The following is a 24,484-nucleotide window of genomic DNA, read 5'->3' on the forward strand; positions in this document are numbered from 1 at the left end:
ATGCATTTTAATAAAATGATTTATATTTTACAAATGCACTTAAACCATGTGATGGTAAAGTAAAGAAGTACGGCCTCAAACATGCAATTGAGTAAAAAGAATCTATTACTGCTACCTATAGTTTTATGCTGGTAACTAGAACTTGTGCCATATTGACACATTAATACTAAAGAACTTACATTTCTAATTTTATTGTAAATATGTTTTTGCCCATTCTCAGCAATCCAGAAGTCAAGCAATATCACTCTGCAATATTGACCAACAACACCACTCAAAAAGTGGCCCTTTGTTTCATCATCTTGCCACAAACTCACAGCTTTCAGTGAGTAGTTTTGCATCTGTTAATCAAGAACAAGCTGCCATTTATGTTAAAAATATAATGATTATCTAAGCCTATAGCTTTACAAGTAAAAAATGTCTTCATTTTGTCCAAAACTGTTTTGCTTTGATAAAATATAGTGAAAATAATCAACTACAAGCTAGATTTTTGCATTTGGCATTGTGACAGTCTCTCTTTTTTGTTTCTGTGTTTACACACAAATAAATACTATAGTAATTTATCATAAAAATGATGGTGATGGTGTTTTTAAAACCATGCTATAGTAAATTATATTATACTATATGTTATTTGCAACACTTCAATAATAGATGCTACAGCATGCTGTAGTATTATGTACTCGTCAACTGATAAACTAATAAATACTGTAGTAAACTGAAGGTTTTATTGGCCTATGTAGCTCCTCAAATACGGATAATTTACAGCAGTGTATAAGCAACAAAACATACACAATTATTTCAGATTTAATGCCAAGGTCATAACCAGAACTGATTTAATATTTTAAAGTTTTCAGAGAGGAATATAAAACAATTTAATAGTATTTTTGCAATTGTGCAACTTGTTTTTGTCTAGAAAGTCACATGCTATATTGTGTGGTTAAACTCAGCTGAAGCGAAAAAACAAAAACCAGAAACAATTTCCTTTTATATGGTCTCTTGAAAACTAATGATAAACAGCATCAGTCAGCTATGTTTTTGACCGCAGAAGAGTGAAAATGCACTTTTTGTGGTTCACTAGTTTTGACACAATAATATGTCCTCCTCCATATATGCTGTCAAAAGTGCACAAGATCAACACTGGAGGATCTGGAGATTTCTTTCTTCACCAGTAAATCTCCTTTATATCAAGATCACATTATAATAACATCAGCTCCTAATGTTACTGCTAAGTTTGTAGACTCAGTGGCTTTAAACCACAACAGACCTGCGAGAGAAACACATTTATTGAGGTATGAAATTAAAACAAAACCCATATAATCAAATGTTTATAAGAAACTCACAGATTAGAAGCTTTGAGATCTTTATGGTCTGAACCTGATGAATGTCTTGAACACTGAGATCATTTAAACATCTGTGAGTGGAAACACAAGAGTAGATCTGAAATCACTCGCTACAGGCGAGTTTGTTTTTTGATTATTGTGTCTTGAAAATGGAAATAATCAAAATTTTCTTGAAAAAAATTATTGCCAATGTGAGTGAGATCAAAATAACGTATTATTTAAATTGCTACCAAAATGCTGTAAGTTTGCTTCACCACAAGATGGCGGCGCAATGACCGAGTAAGTAAATAATCGATTTTGTATTGAGTTCATCACATATCAGGATCAAATTCGGAGTTGACGCTTTTAGTATTCATAGTGAGTGTTGTGAGTCTAAGATTCATATTATTTTGCTTTAGTGCTTCAGTCAATCTAATCTGAACTTCTGGCGGGAATTGACTTTGTGTAGCTTTTTACTCTATGCGACATGAGGAGTTTTCAGCTTCAGCTCTATAAGTTAAATTACATTATCAATATATTGTAATATTTGACTGTAATCCACATGTTGTACGTGATTGTGTACAATATATTTATTTTAGTTTACATTTATTTAAATCTAAAAATGTGACAGCTGTATCATCTTAAAATGTAATGACAAAAAATAAGATGGTTTACCCAAATGAAAATAATCTGCCAATAAAATTAAAATGTTCAAAGTAAAATTAATAATATATTACATTAAATTGCATTTTGAAAAATATTTTGACAGTTTGACAGTGAATTCATTTTCATGAGGGCTTTTGACAGCACGCAGCACAGTTCAAAACAACATGAATGAATGAAGAAATTACAGTAACACTTTACAATAACAGTACATGAATAGTGATGTATTGATATGTAACCTAAACATTAGTTTATTATGAATTCATCATGAGTTAAGGTATGCACTAATCATGAATAAACTACAACATATGTCACATGAGTTCATGTGTGAATAACAGCTACCTACTTGTTAGTACATGATTGTTTGTTAATTAATGTATTAATTACCGCATTAGTTTAAGCTTAATTTAACCATGATGAACTCATGATATGTTAATGTATAATTATGTTGTGACTTTACTTGGAGGGGCACATCATCATTAACCCATTCTTACTCATGAACTCCTTATGCATGTCCAACTAGTGAGTTTACACTGAAGAACAATAGAAAAGTGTTCTGTCAACATCAACATGAACAGGAGTTTATGAGTAGTTAAGAATGAGTTAATAGTGATGTGCCCCTCCAAGTAGTCATGACATAACTATACATTAACAGCTCATGAGTTCATGTTGGTTACATTAAGCTTAAACTTACATGTTAATTAATACATTTATGAACAACATGTACTAACAAGTAATTAAGGTAGTCGTTATTTACATATGAACTCATGTGACTCATGTTGTAAAGTTAATTCATGATTAGTGCATACCTTAACTCATCATTAATTCATAATAAAGTAATGTTTAGTTAACATATCATTATTCATGTACTGTTATTGTAAAGTGTGACCGAAATTACATATAGGCACACAGAAGAAAATATCGAATGTCACATGGGCGATTTGGCAATAAATGCAATCCTGATAATTATTTTCCATATTTAACAATAAAAATATATTTCGATATAAGTTGGAAATGCTTCCAGATTTCAAAGAGTATCCCAACAGTGACTGAAGCCACAAAAATTAGAGGATAAAATGTTTTTGACGGATACATTTTCGGTGGCCAAAAAGTAGAGTAAAAAAGTCCAGAGCTTTTGTTATTGACATCATTGTTATTGACATATATTTTAGTGCAATTCAATATAATATCGTTTATTGGCCCAGCTCTGCAAAATAGATGTAGTAGCGGGTCACAGTTTTACAATGTTTGCAGTTCGCACCACTGAAAATTACAACTTGTTATCTTCTTCTCAGCGAAGCATGAAAGAACTGTCTAAACTCTTAAATAAACTAAATATTAAAGTAATTACAGATTTGTCCCATTTTAAACAAACACTAAATGTATGAAATTATGAAGCATTTAAATAAAATGTATTATTATAAACAATATATTTCAAAAATTTTGTGTCAAAATTCTAATTTATTATGGAAATTATCATCAAACATGTATGAAAACATAATAAAATTGAGTTTTGCTTATGGGATCTGTGGAAATGTTTAAACTATACTCTTATCTCTAATCTTAATTATGATGCTCATTTTGCTTCTCTTTGTTTTTTTTTTTTTGATAGATGTATTGATCTGTTGTCAAGCAGGAGTGGCAGATCTACTAACTGCTCTGGGATCAAATGTGACCATAAACTGTGATCTTGATGAAAATGACGTTTATTGGATCTTACAGAAAACTCCAGATCCTCCAACAGTGATTCTGCGATCATTCTCAACAACAGCATCGTCTTTATACTTGAATAAATCATTCAGAATCAAATATTCAGTGCAGTTTAAACATCGTCTGGTTATTAATAACCTTACTGCTGATGAATTAGGACTTTATTACTGTATGAGCACACGCACACCTCCACAATTCAGCAGCAGCATCAGAATATATATCAAAACCGGTGAGTCCATTCAGTTCTTCAGTGATGAAAGCTAATGTTTACTGTTAAAATTGGTACTGATTTCACTTTTTAAACACTTTATTCACAGAACCAGGTCAACTAACTGAATTAGATGAGTGTCTCAATCATACAGCAGAGGTGTTTATGGATCAGAATCAAACGCAATGGCAGATTATTGGCTTCATATCTGCTCTGATGTGTGGCAGTCTGCTCATTGTGCTGATTGGTGAGTAATTTATATAAATATTTAATTAGGATATTAGGAGTCAGCATAGAAATATCCAAGTAGTAGTATATGTGATAATCTTTTACAAAAGGCAAGATTTTGTCATTAAATATGTCATTGATTTTTTTTATGCATATTAATAATTCTTATATGAATTTACAGTTTCATCTTTAGTTTTTGCTGCTGGAAAAACAGAGGGGCTGGAAAAACACATTCATGCTGCTGATATACTGCTGACTCAAGTTACATATCAGCCTCAAGATTTAAACAAATCCGGTAAATGATTTGAAATCACAATTCATTTAATTTCTGTTTATATACACCAAAGCCTGTTCATATGGCAATTATAATGATAAAATTATGATAAAATTATTAACAATTAAATAAAACCCTCTTTTCTGCTCCATATGCACCAGAAATCTTCTTATAAACACAACGTATAGTTTATATAGTGCGTTTACATGTAAGTTACAGTATTAAGTCAATTATGCTGCGTTTTTATCCTCATTTGTTAGTCGCTTTTGGATAAAAGCATCTAATTAAATATAACATATTTGAACAAATATAAAATGTCAACATTACTAGAATTAAAGAGCTTGAAATTTGGTTTAACAATTGTAGAGCACTTTTAATAAACAAGGTTTTGTGGATTGGTAAAAATGTATTTATTTTTTTTATGTTTATATACCTGTATATTATTCTTGGCTTGAATATCCTTTATTTTTTTAAAGCATTGTTTTGATTAATTTAAGTGCCTTTTAGTTCAAGTGCACTGACATTTGAATTGTTTTCCTCATCTTTTCTTGTAGTGTGCTGACAGACATGTTGAGCTTTGAACTTTTGAAAAATATTTGGTACAGTAAGTGAACAGCATTGATGTATGGCTATATAGAACTTTCTCACGATATCAATCAGTTTAAATTGTGTGTTATTGGAAGAATGTATTGTTTGACAGTGTAAAATTAATGTTGGAGTAAAAAAAGTCTCTTTTTACACCAATGAATTGATTAGAAAGTAGGTTTCATTACTAGCTCTTTATGGCTCAAACAGTTCCATCATTATTAACTGCAAGAAAGACACAGTTAGGAAGATTTTGACTACTCAAACCTAACTACACTGATATGTTTTATTTTATTCATATTGAGCTGCAGTTGTTAATTGAGTTAGTAATTGCACACAGCATAAAATATGTGATGGTAATGAACATTAATTGGATAAAGTACATTTCTTGCTTGAAAACTAAGTTTTTATTAAGATTTCATATTTATTTCATTAATGTCTTATGATGATTTATAAATATGAACCAACAATGAAGAATCCATTTATCACAGTATGTTTTACAGTATTATCACAGTATATTTGTTGATGTAAGGCAACACATAAAGCCATTCATATTTAGTCTGTGTTAATTTGCAGTGCAAAAGGGTAAGGGATAAAATATGTCCAGGTGGATAGTTATCGCAGAATAAAGCAATACAAGCTTATTGGCTGCTGTTGAATAAGAATGAAACATTTTATTCTGTGGACATAATCACCTGGATGTATTTTATACCACTTTTTAAAAGGCTACTTGACACAAAACATAAAAAATAGACACAAAACATTGTTATGAGCCATAATAGTTAATTAACTCTTTAATTAAATGCAATGCTGACAGAAATAAAAAAGGCTGAATGGAGCATATACACTAACCTGTGAATTATTAATTCACATTATGGTGACAAACATTAAAAAAACAGCAGTATGATGATCATATAAATATGGATGTGCACATATTCACTGATGGTCGAGATTATTCTAAGTACTGTGTTGTCAGTTTCAGCAGTTGTTATTTCAGAATATATAGTATTCAAGACAGCCGCATAATATCTGACTTTAACAAGCACAACTTTGGAAAATTTTGAACTATGATTAATAAATGTTGCACAATTATCAATCATTCTTAGTTCATGTCAGTAAATACATTAACTATAAAAAAATATTGACTTATAAAAGACAAAGGAAAAAAAACACCAAGACCATGTGGTTAAACTCAACTGAAGCACTAAAGCAAAGAAAAATATGTTCACCTTTGTCTAGAGTAAAGGTTTGACCATAAACCCAGTGCACCCTTCATACGTTATGTCTTGCAGTTCGTCGTCTAAACCTCAGATGGAAATAGCAGCACTGCAGGGTGTCTGTTAATAAACCGCAACATCAATGAAGGGTGTTTAGAGGCTTTAAGCAAAGAAATAAATGATTTTGTACCTATAGAAGTAGTGATAGAATAAATTAATCTGAATCCATAAATAAAATCAAAATAAAAGTGGATTGAAAACTAAAACGGGTATAGATAGATACATTTTCAAAAGAAATGGATTAAACATGAATTGAGTTTAGTTTTATTTATTTGAATTCAATTGAAAAATTTGGTCACTTAAATGTACAATTCACACTATAAACAAACCAATATGAAATTATTATTTATGATTATTAGTTCAATGAACGTTCGAGGTTACAGAAGTAACCCTTCGTTCCCCGAGGAGGGGAACGGAAGTGCCATGAATGGGAGGATTCGGATCAGAAGCCGCTTATCTGGAGAGTATTGAACGGGCCAATGAATGAAATTAATTGGCAGCGTAAGCTTGCGCAGGTGTGCGACATCTGCAATTATCTCAGCATATAAGCACACCTGAGCCAGCAGACGCCATCCTTTTAAGCTGAAGAGACTTTCAAACAGCTAAGGGACAGTCATTATGGCGACGGAATATGGCACTTCCGTTCCCCTCCTCGGGGAACGAAGGGTTACTTCTGTAACCTCGAACGTTCCCCTTCGGTTGGGGAACTTCAGTGCCATGAATGGGAGAATATGGAAAGCGCCATAATGACTGCACCTTACCAACACCCCCGATGAGGAGATAGTCAAGCAAGCGTGACGCACCCACATCATGGGGGGCGCGGTCCTCCAACGTGTCCCTGGCCCTAATTTATCCTACTTCAACAGAAGTTTTACGGATTTAGATATATTTTTTTTGGAAGTCGTGAGCATCTAGATAATTCTAGAAAATACGACAGTACGTTGGGAAGCGTGCAATCCCGATAGGGAGGACGCTGCGGAGGCCATCCGTTACCCAAGGGGGGGATAGATGGCAGAATTTATCTATGGACTAGCCCTAAAAAGGGGGAGTACGCATAGCAAAGAGTGGTTAGCGGAGAGGGAAGACACGGGTCCGCCCAGGGGGGGGACTTAACCGTGGCGGAATAAGCATATGGGATCGCCTAGTGGGGATCACGCATAGCAGGCACCTATACCCAAAACGCGGGCTGACCAGCGGGCAGACCTACAACGTAGTGGGCCAGCAAGTGACTCCTCCGCTGAGTCAGTGCTGGGGGCCACGGAGGAATCTGCAGGGCTCACCTGACGGGGAACTTTACTGACAGATAAAAAAGGCGCACGTACCTCCGTGTTAGGGAGAATGGCGCAGCAAGCGTGTTTCAACACCCTACCGAGTTGTCTCCTCAATCACCAAAGGGTTACCTAATACCCTTGAGGAAACCGGCTCCACTCGCAGATTGTAAAACCTTGCAAATGTGTTGGGTGTCGCCCAGCCCGCAGCTCTACAGATGTCTGTTAGAGAGGCGCCGCGTGCACGCGCCCAAGAGGATGCAACGCTCCGAGTGGAGTGTGCACGTACTCCCGGGGGACACGGCTGACCTCGACTCGAATAAGCGAGTGAAATGGCATCCACAATCCAGTGGGATAATCTTTGTTTCGATACGGCACTTCCCTGCTGCCGACCGCCATAACAGACAAAGAGCTGCTCAGATGATCTAAAATTCTGAGTACGGTCCACATAAATGCGCAGAGCGCGAACTGGACAAAGTAAAGAAAGGGCTGGGTCTGCCTCCTCCGGGGGCAGCGCTTGCAGGTTCACTACCTGATCTCTAAAGGGGGTGGTAGGAACCTTGGGCACATAACCGGGGCGGGGTCTCAGGATAACGTGAGAGTAATCCGGCCCGAATTCCAGGCAAGAGTCACTGACCGAAAATGCCTCCAGGTCCCCAACCCTCTTGATGGAGGCCAACGCAACCAGCAGAGCTGTCTTCAGGGACAGAAATCTTAGAGATACTGATTCGAGTGGCTCAAAGGGATCGGATCGCAGACTCGTGAGAACGAGGGCGAGATCCCAAGAGGGCATGAGAGGGGGGCGAGATGGATTAATTTGCCTAGCACCCCTAAGGAACTGGATGACCAGGTTATGCTTTCCCACGGTGCCGCCAGCCACCGCGCTATGATAAGCGGAGATGGCGGCCACGTAAACCTTGAGAGTGGAGGGCGACAGCCTGCTGTCCAACTTCTCTTGAAGGAAAGAGAGCACAACACTAATCTGGCAATTTCGGGGGTCTTCTCTGCGAGAGACGCACCATTCAGTGAATAGACTCCACTTCAGGGCGTAGGCGCGCCTCGTGGAGGGGGCTCTAGCCTGAGTGATGGTATTAACCACCGCAGTCGGTAGGTTACCTAAGTCTTCCTCGCGTCTAGGGACCACACGTGGAGGTTCCAAAGATCGGGGCGAGGGTGCCAGATGGTGCCCTGTCCCTGAGAGAGTAGGTCCTCTCTCAAAGGGATCCGCCAGGGGAGGGCCGTCGCGAGGAGTGAGAGCTCTGATATCCAGGTCCGGTTGGGCCAAAGGGGCGCAACTAGCAGAACCTGTTCCTCGTCCTCCCTGACCTTGCACAGAAACTGCGCGAGCAGGCTCACTGGGGGAAACGCATACTTGCGCATGCCCCGAGGCCAGCTGTAGGCCAGTGCATCCGTGCCGAGAGAGCCCTCGGTCAGGGAAAAAAACAACTGGCAGTGAGCGTTCTCGGGGGAAGCAAACAGATCGATCTGGGCCTCCCCGAATCGCGCCCATATCAGCTGAACAGACTCGGGGTGGAGTCTCCATTCTCCAGGGCGTAACAGCTGTCGTGAGAGCGCATCGGCTGCACGATTGAGCGTGCCTGGGACGTGAATGGCGCGCAGCGATTTCAGTCGCGGGTGACTCCAGAGGAGCAGACGGCGGGCGAGCTGAGACATGCGGCGAGAGCGCATACCCCCCATGCGGTTGATTTACGCCGCCGCCGCCGTACTGTCCGTCCTGACCAGCACGTGTTGCCGCTCCAGCACCGGTAAAAAGCGGTGGAGAGCGAGGAACACTGCCAACAGCTCTAGGCGATTGATATGCCAATGCAGCTGGGCACCCTTCCAGAGGCCCGCAGCCGCATGCCCGCGACACACGGCCCCCCAACCCGTGTTGGAAGCGTCTGTTGAAACAACGACATGGCTGGACGCCTGTCCTAGAGGCACACCGGCCTGTAGGAACGAGGGGTCGTTCCAAGGGCTGAGGGCGCGGCGACACAGCGCAGTAACCGAGACCCGGTGTGTGCCCGCGTGCCATGCGCGTCTGGGGACCCGATCGTGAAGCCAGTGCTGAAGTGGTCTCATATGGAGCAACCCGAGCGGCGTGACGGCGGCTGCGGATGCCATAAGCCCCAGGAGCCTCTGAAAGAACTTCAGTGGGACCACTAGTTTGCTGTCGAGCTCCCTCAGACAGTTCAGCAACAGGCGAGCGCGTTCCTCGGAGAGGTGCGCTACCATGGTGATCGAGTCCAGCTCCATCCCGAGAAAAGAAATCCTCTGCACGGGGGCGAGTTTGCTCTTTTCTCGGTTGACCTGAAGCCCCAGTAGGCGGAGATGCCGAAGCACCTCGTCCCTGTGCATAATCAATTGCTCCCGCGAGTGGGCTAAAATCAGCCAGTCGTCGAGATAACTGAGTATGCGAATGCCCGCGAGCCGAAGGGGCGCTAGGGCACCCTCCGCGAGTTTGGTGAAGACCCGCGGAGACAGAGAGAGCCCGAAGGGGAGGACCTTGTACTGCCACGCTCGACCCTCGAACGCAAACCGCAGAAATTGGCGGTGGCGTGGAAGAATGGAGACATGGAAATACGCGTCCTTCAGGTCTATGGCTGCAAACCAATCCCGAGGACGAACGCATTGGAGAATGCGCCTCTGCGTGAGCATTCTGAACGGCAGCTTGTGCAGACAACGGTTCAAAACGCGCAGATCTAGGATTGGCCGTGACCCACCGCTCTTTTTGGGTACGATGAAGTATGGGCTGTAAAACCCACTCTCCATCTCGGCTGGAGGAACCGGCTCGATTGCACCCTTCGCCAGGAGGGCAGCAATCTCCTCTCGCAAGACAGGGGCGGACAGGGGGTTGACCCTGGAGAAATACACGCCCGTAAACTTGGGGGGCCGTTTCGCGAACTGAATCGCGTAACCGAGTCTGATTGTGCGTATGAGCCACCGCGAGGGGCTGGCCCGCGCTAACCAGGCAGGCAGAGCCCTCGCTAATGGAGTCATCGCTACAATCGCTGACGTACCAGCGGTGGGGCAGCGCGGAGTGGGTGTGCTGATCCGGGAAGCACGAGGGTCCCGCGGAAAAGCTGGAGGAGAGCGATTCGCTCTGGCTCCGCACCCTGACTCCGGAGAGGGGGCTGGAGGGCTGAGGGAAGGGAGACCGTCCCCCCAGCGCTCGTGAGCCACTGGCGAAGCACGTAGAGTCTGCGAGCCGGAAGGCAGCGCGTCCCGGACTGGCAGAACTCGTGCAGTCACATCCGGGGAAGGGAAAAAGTGCTCTTTTACTGATGTTTTGGTGGCACTGAAAGGTACCGTTGTTATCGGGGCCCCGCCCTCCAGCGGGGAAAGAGCAAGTTTCCTCTTCTCCGGATGGCCTGTCTCAGGGACGCTTCGCGGTCCGTTTACCGGACTTAACGGCGCCCTGGGCAGGAGGGGCTGCCTGCTTTCGAGGTGAACGCCGCGCCCGCTTGGCCGGAGGCGCAGGCGGGGGCGGGGCAGCACTCGTTGGCGGGCGCCCTCGGCGAGGAACAGCGGAGGTGGATGGCTCGGCGGGCGGAGCGGGCTTACGGCCACGCCGATAGATGACATTGCCCATCGCATCCGACTGCTCTTTCACCGCCTTGAATTCCTGGGTGAATTCACCGACGGTGTCGCCGAACAGGCCAGCCTGGGATATGGGCGAGTCAAGAAAGCGAACTTTGTCAACGTCGCGCATATCGGCCAGGTTTAGCCAGAGGTGGCGTTCCTGAACCACAAGTGTGGACATCGTCCTCCCCAGCGCACACGCGGCGGACTTAGTAGTCCGAAGAGCATAGTCGGTCGCGGTGCGCAGCTCATGTAATAAGCTTGGGTTGGACCCGCCCTCGTGCAGCTCGGCCAGCGCCTGCACTTGGTAGCGCTGGTAGGTGGCCATCGCGTGCAAAGCAGAAGCAGCCTGGCCCGCAGCCTTATAAGCTCTGGCTCCGAGGGAGGCAGACAACCTACAGGCTTTGGACGGGAGGCGGGGCAAACCCCGCCACGTAGAGGCGCCGCGCGGACAAAGATTGACCGCGATAGCGCGCTCCACTGACGGGATCGCCTCATACCCCCTGGCAGCTCCGCCGTCAAGGGCGGTGAGGGCGGAGGCACTCGCAGCACGGGCAGAGAAAGGTGCCCTCCAGGACTGCGTGAGCCTACTGTGCACTTCCGGGAAGAAGGGGACGAGAGGCTTCGAAGGCTTCGCCTTCTGGTCCTCTACGTAGCACCCATCTAGTCGGTCCGGCCGCGGAGCTGGGGGATAAACCATCTCCAACCCCACGGCCGAAGCAGCCCGGGAAAGCACGGCTAACATGTCCGCTTCAGGATCCGATTTGACAGCGCTCACCTGCCCGGAGGGGGCGAGCGGGTCCGGATCTTCGTCGGACAGTGAAAGCCCACCCTCCGATGCCGCGGAGGACATCTGATCTCCGGTGTCAGCGAGTGTGAGAGCTACCATCTGGTTAGACGGATCACTCTCACCACCCGAAGCTTGGATGGAGCGCCGTGAGGAGCGAGAGGTCCGCGAGCCTGTGGGCGGCGGATTAGCTCCCGCTGAAACCCTCAGATCTGCCCGAGCGCCCGCTGCTTTTTTAGAACAGGAGGCAACTGGGGTGGCTCGCTCTCTTGCGAAAGTTAGCCGCGATCTTAGCTGTGCAACGGTCATGGCATCGCAATGACGACATGAACCGCCCGCGAGCACCGCATTAACATGCTGGACCCCCAAACATGCAATGCAGTGATCGTGTCCATCATCCGGAGACAGGAAACCCCCGCATCCAGAAACGCACAGTCGGAGCGCCATCCTGAAAAGGACGTGCTGCACGACTGTGTTGCTCTTTTAGGAAAGTTGCAACTATACGCACCGCTCTGGAGGACCGGACCCAAAGAACCGCAGGCAAGGGAGTAACCCAGCTCGACCGTCTGCCACCGCGAAGACCCACTCTGGACCGGGAGACACACTCGTTCGCTCTGAAGTGCTGATCAGCAAGAGGAACCCTCATCGACTCACTCAGAAAGGATCTGAAGCGAAAAGGATGGCGTCTGCTGGCTCAGGTGTGCTTATATGCTGAGATAATTGCAGATGTCGCACACCTGCGCAAGCTTACGCTGCCAATTAATTTCATTCATTGGCCCGTTCAATACTCTCCAGATAAGCGGCTTCTGATCCGAATCCTCCCATTCATGGCACTGAAGTTCCCCAACCGAAGGGGAACTGCTAATTTGCTGCTTATTAATAGTAAGGTAGTTGGGTTTAGGTATTGGGTAGGATTAGTTATGTAGATTAATATTGTACTTTATAAATACTAATAAACTGCCAATATTTAATACTTTCTTTATTGTCCACAATTAGAAATTTATCTTTGCTTCACCACGCAACCACATCAGCGTTCATATTATTCAAATATCACAGAAAAACAGGCAACACAAATGCATTCAATATCATCACAAATATCACATTAAAAACTCAGTTAAAACCCTATTCATACTTAAAACTCAGTATTTAAAATTCTAATAGCAGTCGGCACTAATGACATAAAAAAAATTAATTGAGGTTGCCTAAAATGTCTTTTTGAAGGCAAAAGATTCAATAATGATTCAATAATGATGTGTGCTTTCTGTTTAATTGTCATTACTTTTTCACAGTTCATTTAGTTTTCTTTATGCTTTGCCTACAATTGCACTGGGAATTTTTACTACTTGACAGTTTTTGCTTTACTTTAATTGGCAACAGTCTATGCCATGCAATCATGTTAAAACTCACAACTCCTTCAACCAAATTCAACCTTATTAATCTCCAGAATATCTTGACTCATGTCAAATTGTTGTAATCTCCTAACAAGCTTTTTTATACATTCTACATTTCCAGCAAATGTCAAATTACCATCAATAAAATTCCTAAATATTTAAAATATTGTTGAACTGTCTGTATTTCATGTCCTTCAAGGACCAAAGGTATCAAACCTTACGTAAGAACTACTTTATTTCTGGTAAATACCATCTCCTTGGTTTTATTCAAATGTATCTCCAGTAAACTCATTTTACACCAGTTTTGATGCATTTTTTTATAACTATAGTACAGGGTATCTCCCTTTGTTCCTGTTTTAGTCAACCGGCCAACAAGTGCCATATCATCTGCATATTTAAATAATTTAAGTTATATTTTAATAACTTAAGTTCATTTGTGTAAAGAAAAAAAAGTTAAGGTGATAAAATGTTTTTTTGTGGAACTCCTGTATTTACATTAATTGTTTAATATGTATAATATATGTATAATAAGCTTGTAGTAGTGAGAATTGTTACTTAAGCTTAAAATATTACCAAAACATTAAATTAAACAATTCAGCTTTGGCATTTGTATAAGTTCATCTCTTTTATTTTTTTCTACTCAAATTCAAACATTTTATACAAGGCACCGTGTTTTAAATGCACAACTGAAATTATTTCTTTACAAGAGCTTGTCTTTAAACTTCTCTGACTCTCTTGTGTTCTGTTTCCGCATCTGTATTTGACTGCAGAAGAGTGAAGATGCACTCGCTCTGACAAGATCTGCTTCCACTGAGATGCTTCAACAAAACAGTTTCAACAAACTGAAAGAACAAATTATGTGGATCAGATTTAATGACCATAAAAGACAACATATGTTCATGTTCAACTGTAATTTTACACACCAACCTGATTTCACCATAGAACTTAGAATAACATCTATGTTGATCCTGGAACAACATTCCAATCAGCCAATCAGAGTTGAGGGATACGTTTATTGTCTAGTTTAGGCTTACAGTTATGCACTTCTACATACACGATTGTTTGCCAACTATTATTCCCTTCCAATTTTGGAAATAATTTACATTTATAGTTGGGCTTAGGGGTAGAGAATAGGTATTGATCACATTTTTGAACAAAAATTATGTTCCAGGATCAACGTAGATGTTAACCCAGGATCGCATCGTATTTGGCAAAATAATGATGTGCAGTTTTATATACAGTTGGAGTCAGAATTATTAGCCCCCCTTTAATTTTTTTCTTTTTTAAATTTTTCCCAAATGATGTTTAACAGAGCAAGGAATGTTTCACAGTTGGTCTGATAATATATTTTCTTCTGGAGAAAGTCTGATTTGTTATTTCAACTAGAAGAAAAGCAGTTTTAATTAAAAAAAAAAAAATTTTAAAGTCAAAATTATAAGCCCCTTTAAGCTATATATACAGTTGAAGTCAGAATTATTAGCCCCCTTCGAATTTATTTATTTATTTTTTTATATTTCCCAAATTATGTTTATCAGAGCAAGGACATTTTCACAGTGTGTCTGATAATATTTTTTCTTCTGAAAAAAAAAAAACGTATTTGTTTAATTTTGGCTAGAATAAAAGCAGTTTTTAATTTTTTAAAAAACACCCTTTTAAAGACAAAATTATTAGACCCAATAAGCTATATTTGTTCTTGATAATCTACAGGACAAACCAATGTTACACAATTACTTGCCTAATTACCCTAAGTTAATCCTTTAAATGTCACTTTAAGTTGTAAAGAAGTGTCTTGAAAAATATCTAGTCAAATATTGAGTACTGTCACCATGGCAAAGATAAAATAAATCAAAATAAATTAGTTATTAAAAGTATTATGTTTAGAAATGTGTTGAAAAAATCTTATCTCTATTAAACAGAAACGTGGAAAAAAAAATAAACGAAGGTAATAGTTCAGGGGGGCTAATAATTCTGACCTCAACTGTAAATGATGTTTTTTCAAACAACAGATAATTTTAAATCCCGAAATGCATCACAGAATATCTGCAACTCAAGTACTTCTAATATAATAAAAACAGCACTGAAGTTGTGAGATGATGTTTGAAAGGTTTCTATGCATTAAATGTAACTCTCACCTGTTGCTCTTTCACTTCATTACATTTTTTATCAGCACATCTTATGACCAAACCTTTAAATAGGATCAAAATAAAAATCACTAAGACTTATTAAACAAATGTAAGTTTAAACAGGAACAGATTATTAAATGTTTATAGATTTACAGTAAAAATAAGGTAAAAAGTTAATTATTATCCAATATCCAATACACACCAATAGCTGCAATGACGGCTAAAGCGCCAAACAGGACAGATGTGATGATGATCAAATTTCTCCATGATTTCTGGTTTTGTGAAGCATCGTCTGATTCTGAAGTCAAAGACATGTCTGTAAATATTTAAATATTAAATCTAAAACAAAACAATCACAACATCGTAGTATGAACACAACTAACAATGTAGCTCAGTAATTAAAAACAAAAGTACCTGCACATGGCTGACAATGTTGTCTGATGTCCAGGTGTTCAGTCTTGTTGCTGATAGTGTTGTTGATCACACAGCTGTAGGTGTTGTTATCCTCATATTGCAGCTCCAGAGGTAAAGAGAGACGGGTGCTGACATTAAACACACTGATGCTGGAGATTAAACTGTTTCCTTTGTACCAGGAGAGACTCACAGCACTCACATTCACCACTGAACACAGCAGCGCACAGTGAGAGACTGACGGACCTTCAGATGAAGAGCATTTAGAAGTGTTTCTGATGATGACAGGAGCAGATAGAAAAGCTGAGGGTGAAGACAAATCAGTCAAACTTTAGGTTCACTTAGGGACAGGGTTAGGAGATTAATAAGCTTTCAGATGTATCGTCAAAACACAGCTCTTTATAAAGCACACCAAACTTTACTGCTCACCACTGACAGTAACTCGGAACATTTTGTCTGCTTCTGGATTTGTGCTGATTTCTACTTTATAAAGTCCAGTGTCTGTGCTTCTGATGTTTGTGAAGGTCAGAGATCCTGTCTGATCGTCCATCTGCACTCTGTCTCTAAATCTCTCATCAGAAACATTATTAATCATCGCCTCATGGTTGAGTTCAGCAATAACACTCTCTGGGTTTTCAGGTCCAAACATCCACTGTAACACTGTAATATTTCTCATTTCAGCAACACCAGTGTGTAGAATGACAGAATCCCCCTCCGTTACAGACAGAGTCTTCATTTCATCTTCATCAGCACCAAACACACCTAAAACACAGTCATTCATAAAGTTGATTCTGATTGTTTTCTAAATGCTGGAGTGATCTGAGAACAGTTCATGAACGCAGACAAAAAAGAATAAACTGAACAAACTCGTTAAAATAATAAATATCTTATAGCCTACTATCTAATATAGTATTAATAGTATTATAGTATATTGTTATTTCTCCTCATTATTATCAGGCAGCCCCAGAACATTGCTTACGCGCAAACTGTACGTTCCTAATTTACATCTTCGTGTTTTACGCAATTCCTGTTTTGAATAGGCTAAGTATTAACTCGCAGTGCAATAATACATTTGAATATAAAACAAAATAACTTACCATCCAAATACCACAGCCGTAAACGCAATAAAATTAAAACGAACCTCATTTTCGTCAGCAGCTCTGTATAGACAGACGTCGCTTCTGATTCATTGACAGGATGCTGTTACGTGAACGCGCACAAGCGCATATCCGTTTTTTCTCCTTTCTTTGTATAACTATTGCATGGTTAGTCTTTCTTTCTTTCCTTCTTTCTACTTGAATAAAACACAATTTAACTCCTGAAGTTGTACGCATTTTCACTTTCGTATTTAGATGATATACTATAACTGAGATCTGTGCTTGCATGTCTTATATTATTGTAAGAAATGTAAGATGTATTTTTTTATACTATTCTTTTATTTTCTTTATTCTCTTTATTATTTGACTAACTAAATGTTTAAATTGGGAGTATATAATAGTAATTTTGCATACATTTCAAATAGGGAAATTAGATAGTCTTGATTGAGCAAATACACTCGAAAAAAGCTGGGTTTATCAAATATGGGAAATTATTTCATAAAATATAACATATTTGTTTTTAAAATATTTGTAGCTTTTATTCCAACTGTTGGTTTGTCTGTTGGTTTCGGTACCCAAAATTACAGATTAAACCAACTCTGCATTTTTAAAGCGTGGGCATATATTTATTTACCTTTGAACTTTATTAAACATCCTTTATTAAACAAGCCTATATTTGACTGTAAAGCTGTTTTTGTTTACACCAGAATGAATTTTATGCTGGATAGATTATCCTTCACATGCAAACCAATCACACACATCCATTAATAGACACATTATGAGGTTGGCTTTGTCCTGCCTCCAGAACAAACCACATTCATCTAGTTGGCTTTCGAGCTGTATTGAAAGCTTAGACCCCATCAGGTTTCTGTTTAACTCCAGTGGCTTCATGTTTACTAAAAAAAGTTAAAACCTTCAAATCTTTTTTTAAATGTGCTTTTGTCTTTTATTTATAAAATATCCAAATTGCTCATTTGTATTTCCACATTTTTCAAAACTTCTTCTCTTCTGGATATTGACATACTAAAATAGCTTCATAGCCACACTCACAAGAACTCATTCATTTAACCAGATCACAGCTTAAATAAAACACTCGACACAAAGACAAAAGAAAAAAATATATACAAATAACTCAGCCTTGACAATAGGCCCTATGTCTGATCACTATTTGCTTCAGATTTTACATTTCAACACAAACATACATGTTCCTTGAATAATCCCACTTTAAAATACAATTTAAAGCACGTTTTAAGTGTTTTGCTCATTGTAGTGTGAACTTTACACTGTGACGGTTTAGACAGGGTTGAGTGCGAGATGTGATCGTCAGCAAATGGTGTCATTTCACACTTGCTTTATGTTTGAATGCAACCACTTGTGAGTAATTTTTTCCATCTAAACACATTTACCTTAACATACGTTCATGAACATTTAATTACTGAAGTCTATCAGACTAACTCAACACTTTCCCCCAATAATATTTTGCTTCTGCTTGTAACCTTGATAATGTAAAAACACTATTATTGAAAATCTGTCAAATCTGAGCCATCCGAATGCACTTAAAATAACTGTGTGGTTTGTTTGCCTAATCAGTGAATACTGACACTATTTTATGAAGTAGGAACATAATCACCAAGACTTTATAGTGTTACTTGCACATTTTCCACCAACTGTAATAAATTCAGCTATAAGTACATACAACCAAGGTAAAGCTTTTTTTTCAAAACATTTTTTATTGTGTTTTATGGGGGCTGCACTGAAATGTGACACGAGAGGAAGTGGTTTCATTTTCACCTTCTTTCTCTTAGTTGGTTTGTGGCTTTTTTATGAACCTCTTTTCCATTGTTCACCTAAAATTAAATATTGCACAAATTTGCTTCTGTAAATATATCAATTGCTGAAAAACATGGGTTACTGTATTTTTAAAAAGATGTAGATGTAGAAGGGTACGCTGAAGAATTTAATTAAAAATCTTTCATGTTGTCATAATGGAGTATTTGTAGAATTTTGAGGGGAAATTATGAATTTAATCAAATTTAGAATAATCCTGTACAAAATGTGGAAACCGCTGTGAATACTATTCCTGGTTCACAACGACGCGCTCATTATGCATGAGATAATGTAGTCCACGAGACGATGAATGAGATATTGAAGATGACTGTTTGGAGTATGTCTGCTTTCTATAATGTAATAACATACAATCTTCACCATTAGGTGTTGCGCCCAACTCACCCCCACCGCTCTTCAGGTAGGTCGCGGCGGAACTCACCCCCACCGCTCTTCAGGTAGGTCGCGGCGCAACTCACCCCCACTGCTCTTATAGGTCACGGCACAATTCACCCCCACCGCTCTTCAGGTATATTGCGTGCAACTCACCCCCACCGCTCTTCAGGTACGTCTCGCACGCTCCTACTAAGAGGCTTCTATAAAAAGGTTAATATTTCGCTTTAATTTTATTTAGGCTAGATTATTATTATTTTATTAAACAAACCAACACAATCTCATGGCAACTAGTGTTTTGGTGCTGAATATAGCGGACTTAAGCACTTCACCCGGAAGGTTATTGGTTATTCTTTATTCCTTTAAATAATGTAGCCTACTTGTCTTTTTAATGATTAATAAAGGACTTATGCTTTGTTTCATTGTTTATCTTTATTTACAAGTAGCAGAGTATTTACAGCTAATGTAATAATACATTCTTCAATGTATATAGTCTATTTCAAGAGTTCACACTTAGCTGATGATTGTTAATAAGCTAGTTTGGCATGCTGTCCCGGGAGAGAGCCCCGAGCTCAAAAGATCCTTGTGCCTGGAGCTCCCTACCGTTGCAGGGCGAGAGGGGAGTAATTAAAACACCCACCCTCCTGCTACGTAAGGATTGCTAAGGTGATGTGTTGCTGACAGAAGTAAATTTGGTGCTAATTTGGTTTAGTCAATTTACTTAAGTCTCATGTTTTTGGGAGTGTGGGAGGAAACCGGAGGACCCAGGGGAAAACCCAAGCAAGCACAGGGAGAACATGAACTCCACACGAAAATGGTGTCCGATTGGGTGAATACCTGAGTCGGAGGCATTTTTTGCTGTGAGGCCGCAGTGCTAGCCACTGGGAACGCCATGCTGCCTTGTAGAAAAGAGGAGGAGAAGGGGTGGAAGGGGGGATTCTTCAAGACGAAGATGACTAAAGGTAAGATGTTTGGTTATTTATACTGGGTTAGAAATAGTCTGATTGGTGGTTCGTACATTAGCTTGACTCGAATAAGAATGAATAAACTTCACTTCTGTCCGTTCGCATCCCGTCCCTTTGTGCCACCTGGCGGCATAGTCGCAAACTGTGGTCATACCTTAAAACACAATCTTTTTTTTTTTTTAAACGGCGGCGGTAGATCGTACAGCGGTGATGATCACATTAAGCTCTCACCTACTGTACGTCGCCCACTTACAAACCCTCCAGTCCTCACCCACCCCCTTGCTCGTAAGGCACTCACTCTCCTGCAACCTCCCGCAAATCAACTCTGTATCCCCCGGAAATGACTTTTCCCAACTTGGGATGTCAGTCTTGGGCTCTTTTTAATGGTCTAATTGTAAAGTCTAAAGCACATGGGACTTCCGTCTTTCGGATGAGACGTTAAACTGAGTCCCAACTCTCTGTGGTCGTTAAAAATCCCAGGATGTCCTTCGAAAAGAGTAGGGGTTTAACCCCGGCATCTTGGCCAAATCTGCCTACTGGCCTTTGTCCATCATGGCCTCCTAACCATCCCCATATTCCAATTGGCTTCATCGCTGTCTCCTCTCCACCAATCAGCTGGTGTGTGGTGTGCGGTCTGGCGCAAAATGGCTGCCATCCAGGTGGATGCTACACACTGGTGGTGGATGAGGAGATCCCCCCATTGTTTGTAAAGCGCTTTGAGTGCCCAGAAAAGCGCTATATAAATGTAAGGAATTATTATTATTATTATTATTAAAAAGCATTAAGGGTGTGTCCAAATCCACTTTTGCTATTTTAAGGACGGAAAAATATGCTGGGAACCCAGGTGCATGGTCTGACAGGGTTGTACTTATTCTCTTAATGAGTTATGGGAGTGTTTTGAGAATAACGTGCATTAAACCAATCAGACTCTCATTTCCCATTCCCTGAGTCAATTGCGCCCAGTGCTTAATTTGTAAATTGTGAGGTCCTGGAACTAATCAGGGTAACGTATCTGGCATTTTACCAGAGGAGAGAGAGGTGTTGTGGACGAAAGGGTTGGGGAGTTGCTTGGGGTGTGTGTGAGGATTCTTCTTTGGCTCTCACTCTTCTTCCCGCTCCATCCCATGTCTCTCCTTGCTAGCACCTCTTGTCTCATCTTATTCTATCTCTGAGGCTCTCCTTGTCCTGCTTTCCAAACGAAAAAGGAATTCCTGGGATAAGCAAGATAAGCAGACGCTCTGAATTCCTGCCCCTGTCAAGGACACCACCGATCCCCATCCAAACGCCTTTGTGTGCTTTTACCCACGTGGGGCGTGGGCGGGACTGTGACTTGCGCCTTGAAATGGCTGCTGGACCAGTTGGCTGCCCGCACTCAATGGACTGTTTTCCATTACCCCTGTTCCCATCCCCTGTGTCTATGTTGTGTCTTGCCGGTGTGCTTATGCTAAAATAGGGCTGTTTTTCTCCCTTTTCTCACTTTGTCCTAATCAAGGGCAAGCTGAGGGGGTGTTTTTTTTTTGCCTAACTGTCCAAATGTATCTTTCTTCGTTTCTAAATGCTGCCTCCTATGATCTGTCTCCCCTGAAAAGTGTGATGTTTTGTGTATGGTCTGGGGGGTCCAATTTCGCTGTACGAAAGTGTAGTGACAAATAAAGGCTTAATTGATTGATTGATTGAGGAGGGGGATCGGTAAAATGAGGTCCTGGATCAGCCGTATCCGGATCCAGCTTGTTCCAGCACAAATTAAGCCCTGGTTGCGTAACTTCATGGCGCATTTGTTATTTACATGGCAGACTTTGTAAGTGGAAAAACTGAACGCTTCACGAGTGAGAAAACAGTTGAGCAGACCATTTGCAGTGCGAGAATAAAGAACGAGTCTTCTCCATTCGGCCTCTTTACTTTCTTTTTACTTCACTTTTACTCTTTACTCCTATACTTTTGTTAAGGTAACAGTGTTGTACGCACTCTACTTTAGGCACAAACACTGGATTAGTTTTAAGAGATTGCTAAATCTGCAGCGTATATCATGCAAGAGCTATGAATGAATAGCGCATGAAATTTGCTGATGCACTTTGTGCTTGAAAGTGCAAGTAATAAAGCAACCTTTAGTGAAGGGGTATTTAAATCAATGTTTTCCATCAGTTCAAATGCTGGCTGGGAATAACGTTCAGGACCACTGATAAATCACATGGTGGAATCACCGGCTTTGAAACTTTGTTCATATGTCACATTCCTCTCATAAACCGGCTCACCAGCGGGTGTTGACCAATATTTTTTCCATTGATCTCCACATGGCATGCAGATATCGCAGCCAGATTTGCAGCCCTGCAAGTTCTTGCAGGAAGCATAACACATCTGCCACAGCACACTGAGCAAAAAGATGTGTCGCTGCTCGCACCACAGTTCAAACACATTCCATTTCTTGTCATATGCAGGTGTGTTAAAGCTGCTTTCGCATTCTGAATAGTTTCTATAACCCTTGCCAGTAAACCTGTGACACTTAGATTTAACCTCTCACAGGCCAGACCCAAAGAGTCACTTTGTCCGAGGCTGGGTGAAAAATCTCCCCGTGCGCTTGTGAGAGAAGATCCCTGCCCATCAGGAGAGGCCAGGGTATATACAGTGCATCCGGAAAGAATTCATATCCTTGCCTTAGTTATTCAAAATTCCACACACAATACCCCATATCATTAGCAAAACACCACAGATTACCTGCAAAAGCCAGTCACCTGCTCAAAATCCTTAGTTCATCTCTCAAAACAAAATGTATGTGTTGATGAACATGTCAGTGGCTTTAGAATGACAAGTCCTGCTGTCATTGTGTATGGATAAGACAGTCAAATCACTTTGTAGTCATGTTGTCAATATCAGTGTATACTAAAGGGCTGTTCTGATTTAAACTATAGCAATATATATATATATATATTTGTGGCTGTTTGTACTGTACTTGGTTGCCAGATCACGTCATTGCAATACAGATAGGAAAATACAGCATAGCACAAACAAAAATCTTAAGTAAAAATGGGACACTAGAACAATTTCCTTTTAGACCTTCATTTAAAAAAGTCCAGATTTAGCTGGAAGAAGTTGACAAATTGTAAACAGATTTAAAACAAAAAGTCTAATGGAAATGTATAAAATATATATTATGTCAAAATATAAGACAATTTCTTCAGCCATTTTGCATGTAAAGACTTACGCCTTGACCAAACAATTAAATGTTGTGGGGAGTCAGACTATTCAACAGTGGCCAAAATAATATATTGTGATCAACATGACATCAGCAATTGATAATTTCAGCAATTTTCTCTGGGTGCTCCGGTTTCACCCAAAAGTCCAAAGACATGCGGTACAGGTGTATTGGGTAAGCGAAAATTGTCCATAGTGTCGGGTGTAAATGAGAGTATATGAGTGTTTCCCAGTGATGGGTTGCAGCTGGAAGGGCATCCACTGCTAAAAAACATATGCTGGATAAGTTGGCGGTTCATTCCACTGTGGCGACCCCAGATTAATAAAGGGACTACGCTGAAAATAGAATGAATGAATGAATGTTAGGCCCCATCTTGCAGTCCGCAGACAGATACACTTGAGCTGCTGAACCTCTCATTTGCTTAGCAGCGCCATCCAGAGATGGAACTGGGGAGTGTAGCTCTAAATTTTGGAGTGCATTTTCTGGGGGATTTATTTTTACCCTCATCTGCGCCCTTGGCCCTTGGCCTCGATGCACAGGAACAAACTTAAAATTTTTGTAGATACTTGAGTGACTCACAAAGTGCTTCTCTATATGTTGAAAACAAACTGTAACTGCTCAGGAAAGTAATGTTGAAAGCCCACCTTATTGTGCTGGTTCACACTGCAGGAAATACAGTTTAAAGAGTCACTTTGTTGCAATCTGCTGAGGATAGCTTCCAAAATGTAACTTCATGGGAAAGAGATCAAGAATAGAGTATAGATTGCAGACAGTGGCTTATATGCTGGAGCCGGGTCCTCCGTGTCACTGCCATGATTGGTCTGCCAGCCGACAGACGTGATGTAATTGTTCCTTCCAGGATCGGTCATGCCCAAGGCGGTTCTCATAGTAAGATAACGAACAAATGTTTGAAAGAGAACAGCAACCCTAGCCACGGCCACCAGAACTCAAACAAATGAACAACCAGCTCAAAGGATTAAAAATACCACAACACTGGACACAAAATAAAGACACAAATCTAAATAACTGAGCCCTGACAAAAAGTATGATTACTGTAGGCTTTAGATTTTATATTTCAACACACACATACATGTTTCTTAATAATAATTCCATTTCAAAACACCATTGCAAACTCATTACACTGCAATGGTTTTGACAGGGTTGCGTGAGACATGAACATCAGCAAACGGTG

At 40.8% G+C, this 24,484-nt stretch overlaps 2 protein-coding genes and 1 long non-coding RNA gene across 3 annotated transcripts in view; 2 read left to right on the forward strand and 1 right to left on the reverse strand.

Moving 5' to 3' along the window:
• The first annotated feature begins 220 nt into the window (after nt 1–220).
• LOC147831643 (uncharacterized) lies at nt 221–5,351 on the forward strand. The gene is made up of 5 exons (XM_087304663.1): nt 221–322; nt 3,592–3,918; nt 4,007–4,144; nt 4,307–4,420; nt 4,954–5,351. Exons 2-5 carry the CDS (start codon nt 3,861–3,863, stop codon nt 4,959–4,961), a joined length of 318 nt encoding a protein of 105 aa, XP_087160789.1. The 5' UTR covers nt 221–322; nt 3,592–3,860; the 3' UTR covers nt 4,962–5,351.
• Nucleotides 5,352–12,635: 7,284 nt separating this feature from the next.
• Nucleotides 12,636–24,484, reverse strand: part of LOC101883412 (uncharacterized) — a 31,744-nt gene continuing 19,895 nt past the window's right edge. Inside the window, exons 7-11 of the mRNA XM_087304632.1 lie at nt 16,253–16,585; nt 15,827–16,126; nt 15,615–15,710; nt 15,422–15,474; nt 12,636–14,131 (exon numbers count right to left, since the gene is read on the reverse strand). Of these exons, the coding sequence (XP_087160758.1) occupies nt 14,006–14,131; nt 15,422–15,474; nt 15,615–15,710; nt 15,827–16,126; nt 16,253–16,585 (908 nt within the window). The 3' untranslated portion in view covers nt 12,636–14,005. The remainder of the gene's footprint in view (nt 14,132–15,421; nt 15,475–15,614; nt 15,711–15,826; nt 16,127–16,252; nt 16,586–24,484) is intronic.
• On the forward strand, nt 16,965–20,408 carry LOC141380221 (uncharacterized). Its single transcript, XR_015522277.1, has 3 exons — nt 16,965–17,538; nt 17,746–19,169; nt 19,241–20,408. It is a non-coding gene; the product is annotated as an uncharacterized LOC141380221 (long non-coding RNA).

This window comes from Danio rerio, chromosome 22, assembly GCF_052040795.2.
Source record: "Danio rerio strain M-AB ecotype USA chromosome 22, GRCz13ab, whole genome shotgun sequence".
Lineage (NCBI taxonomy): Eukaryota > Metazoa > Chordata > Actinopteri > Cypriniformes > Danionidae > Danio > Danio rerio.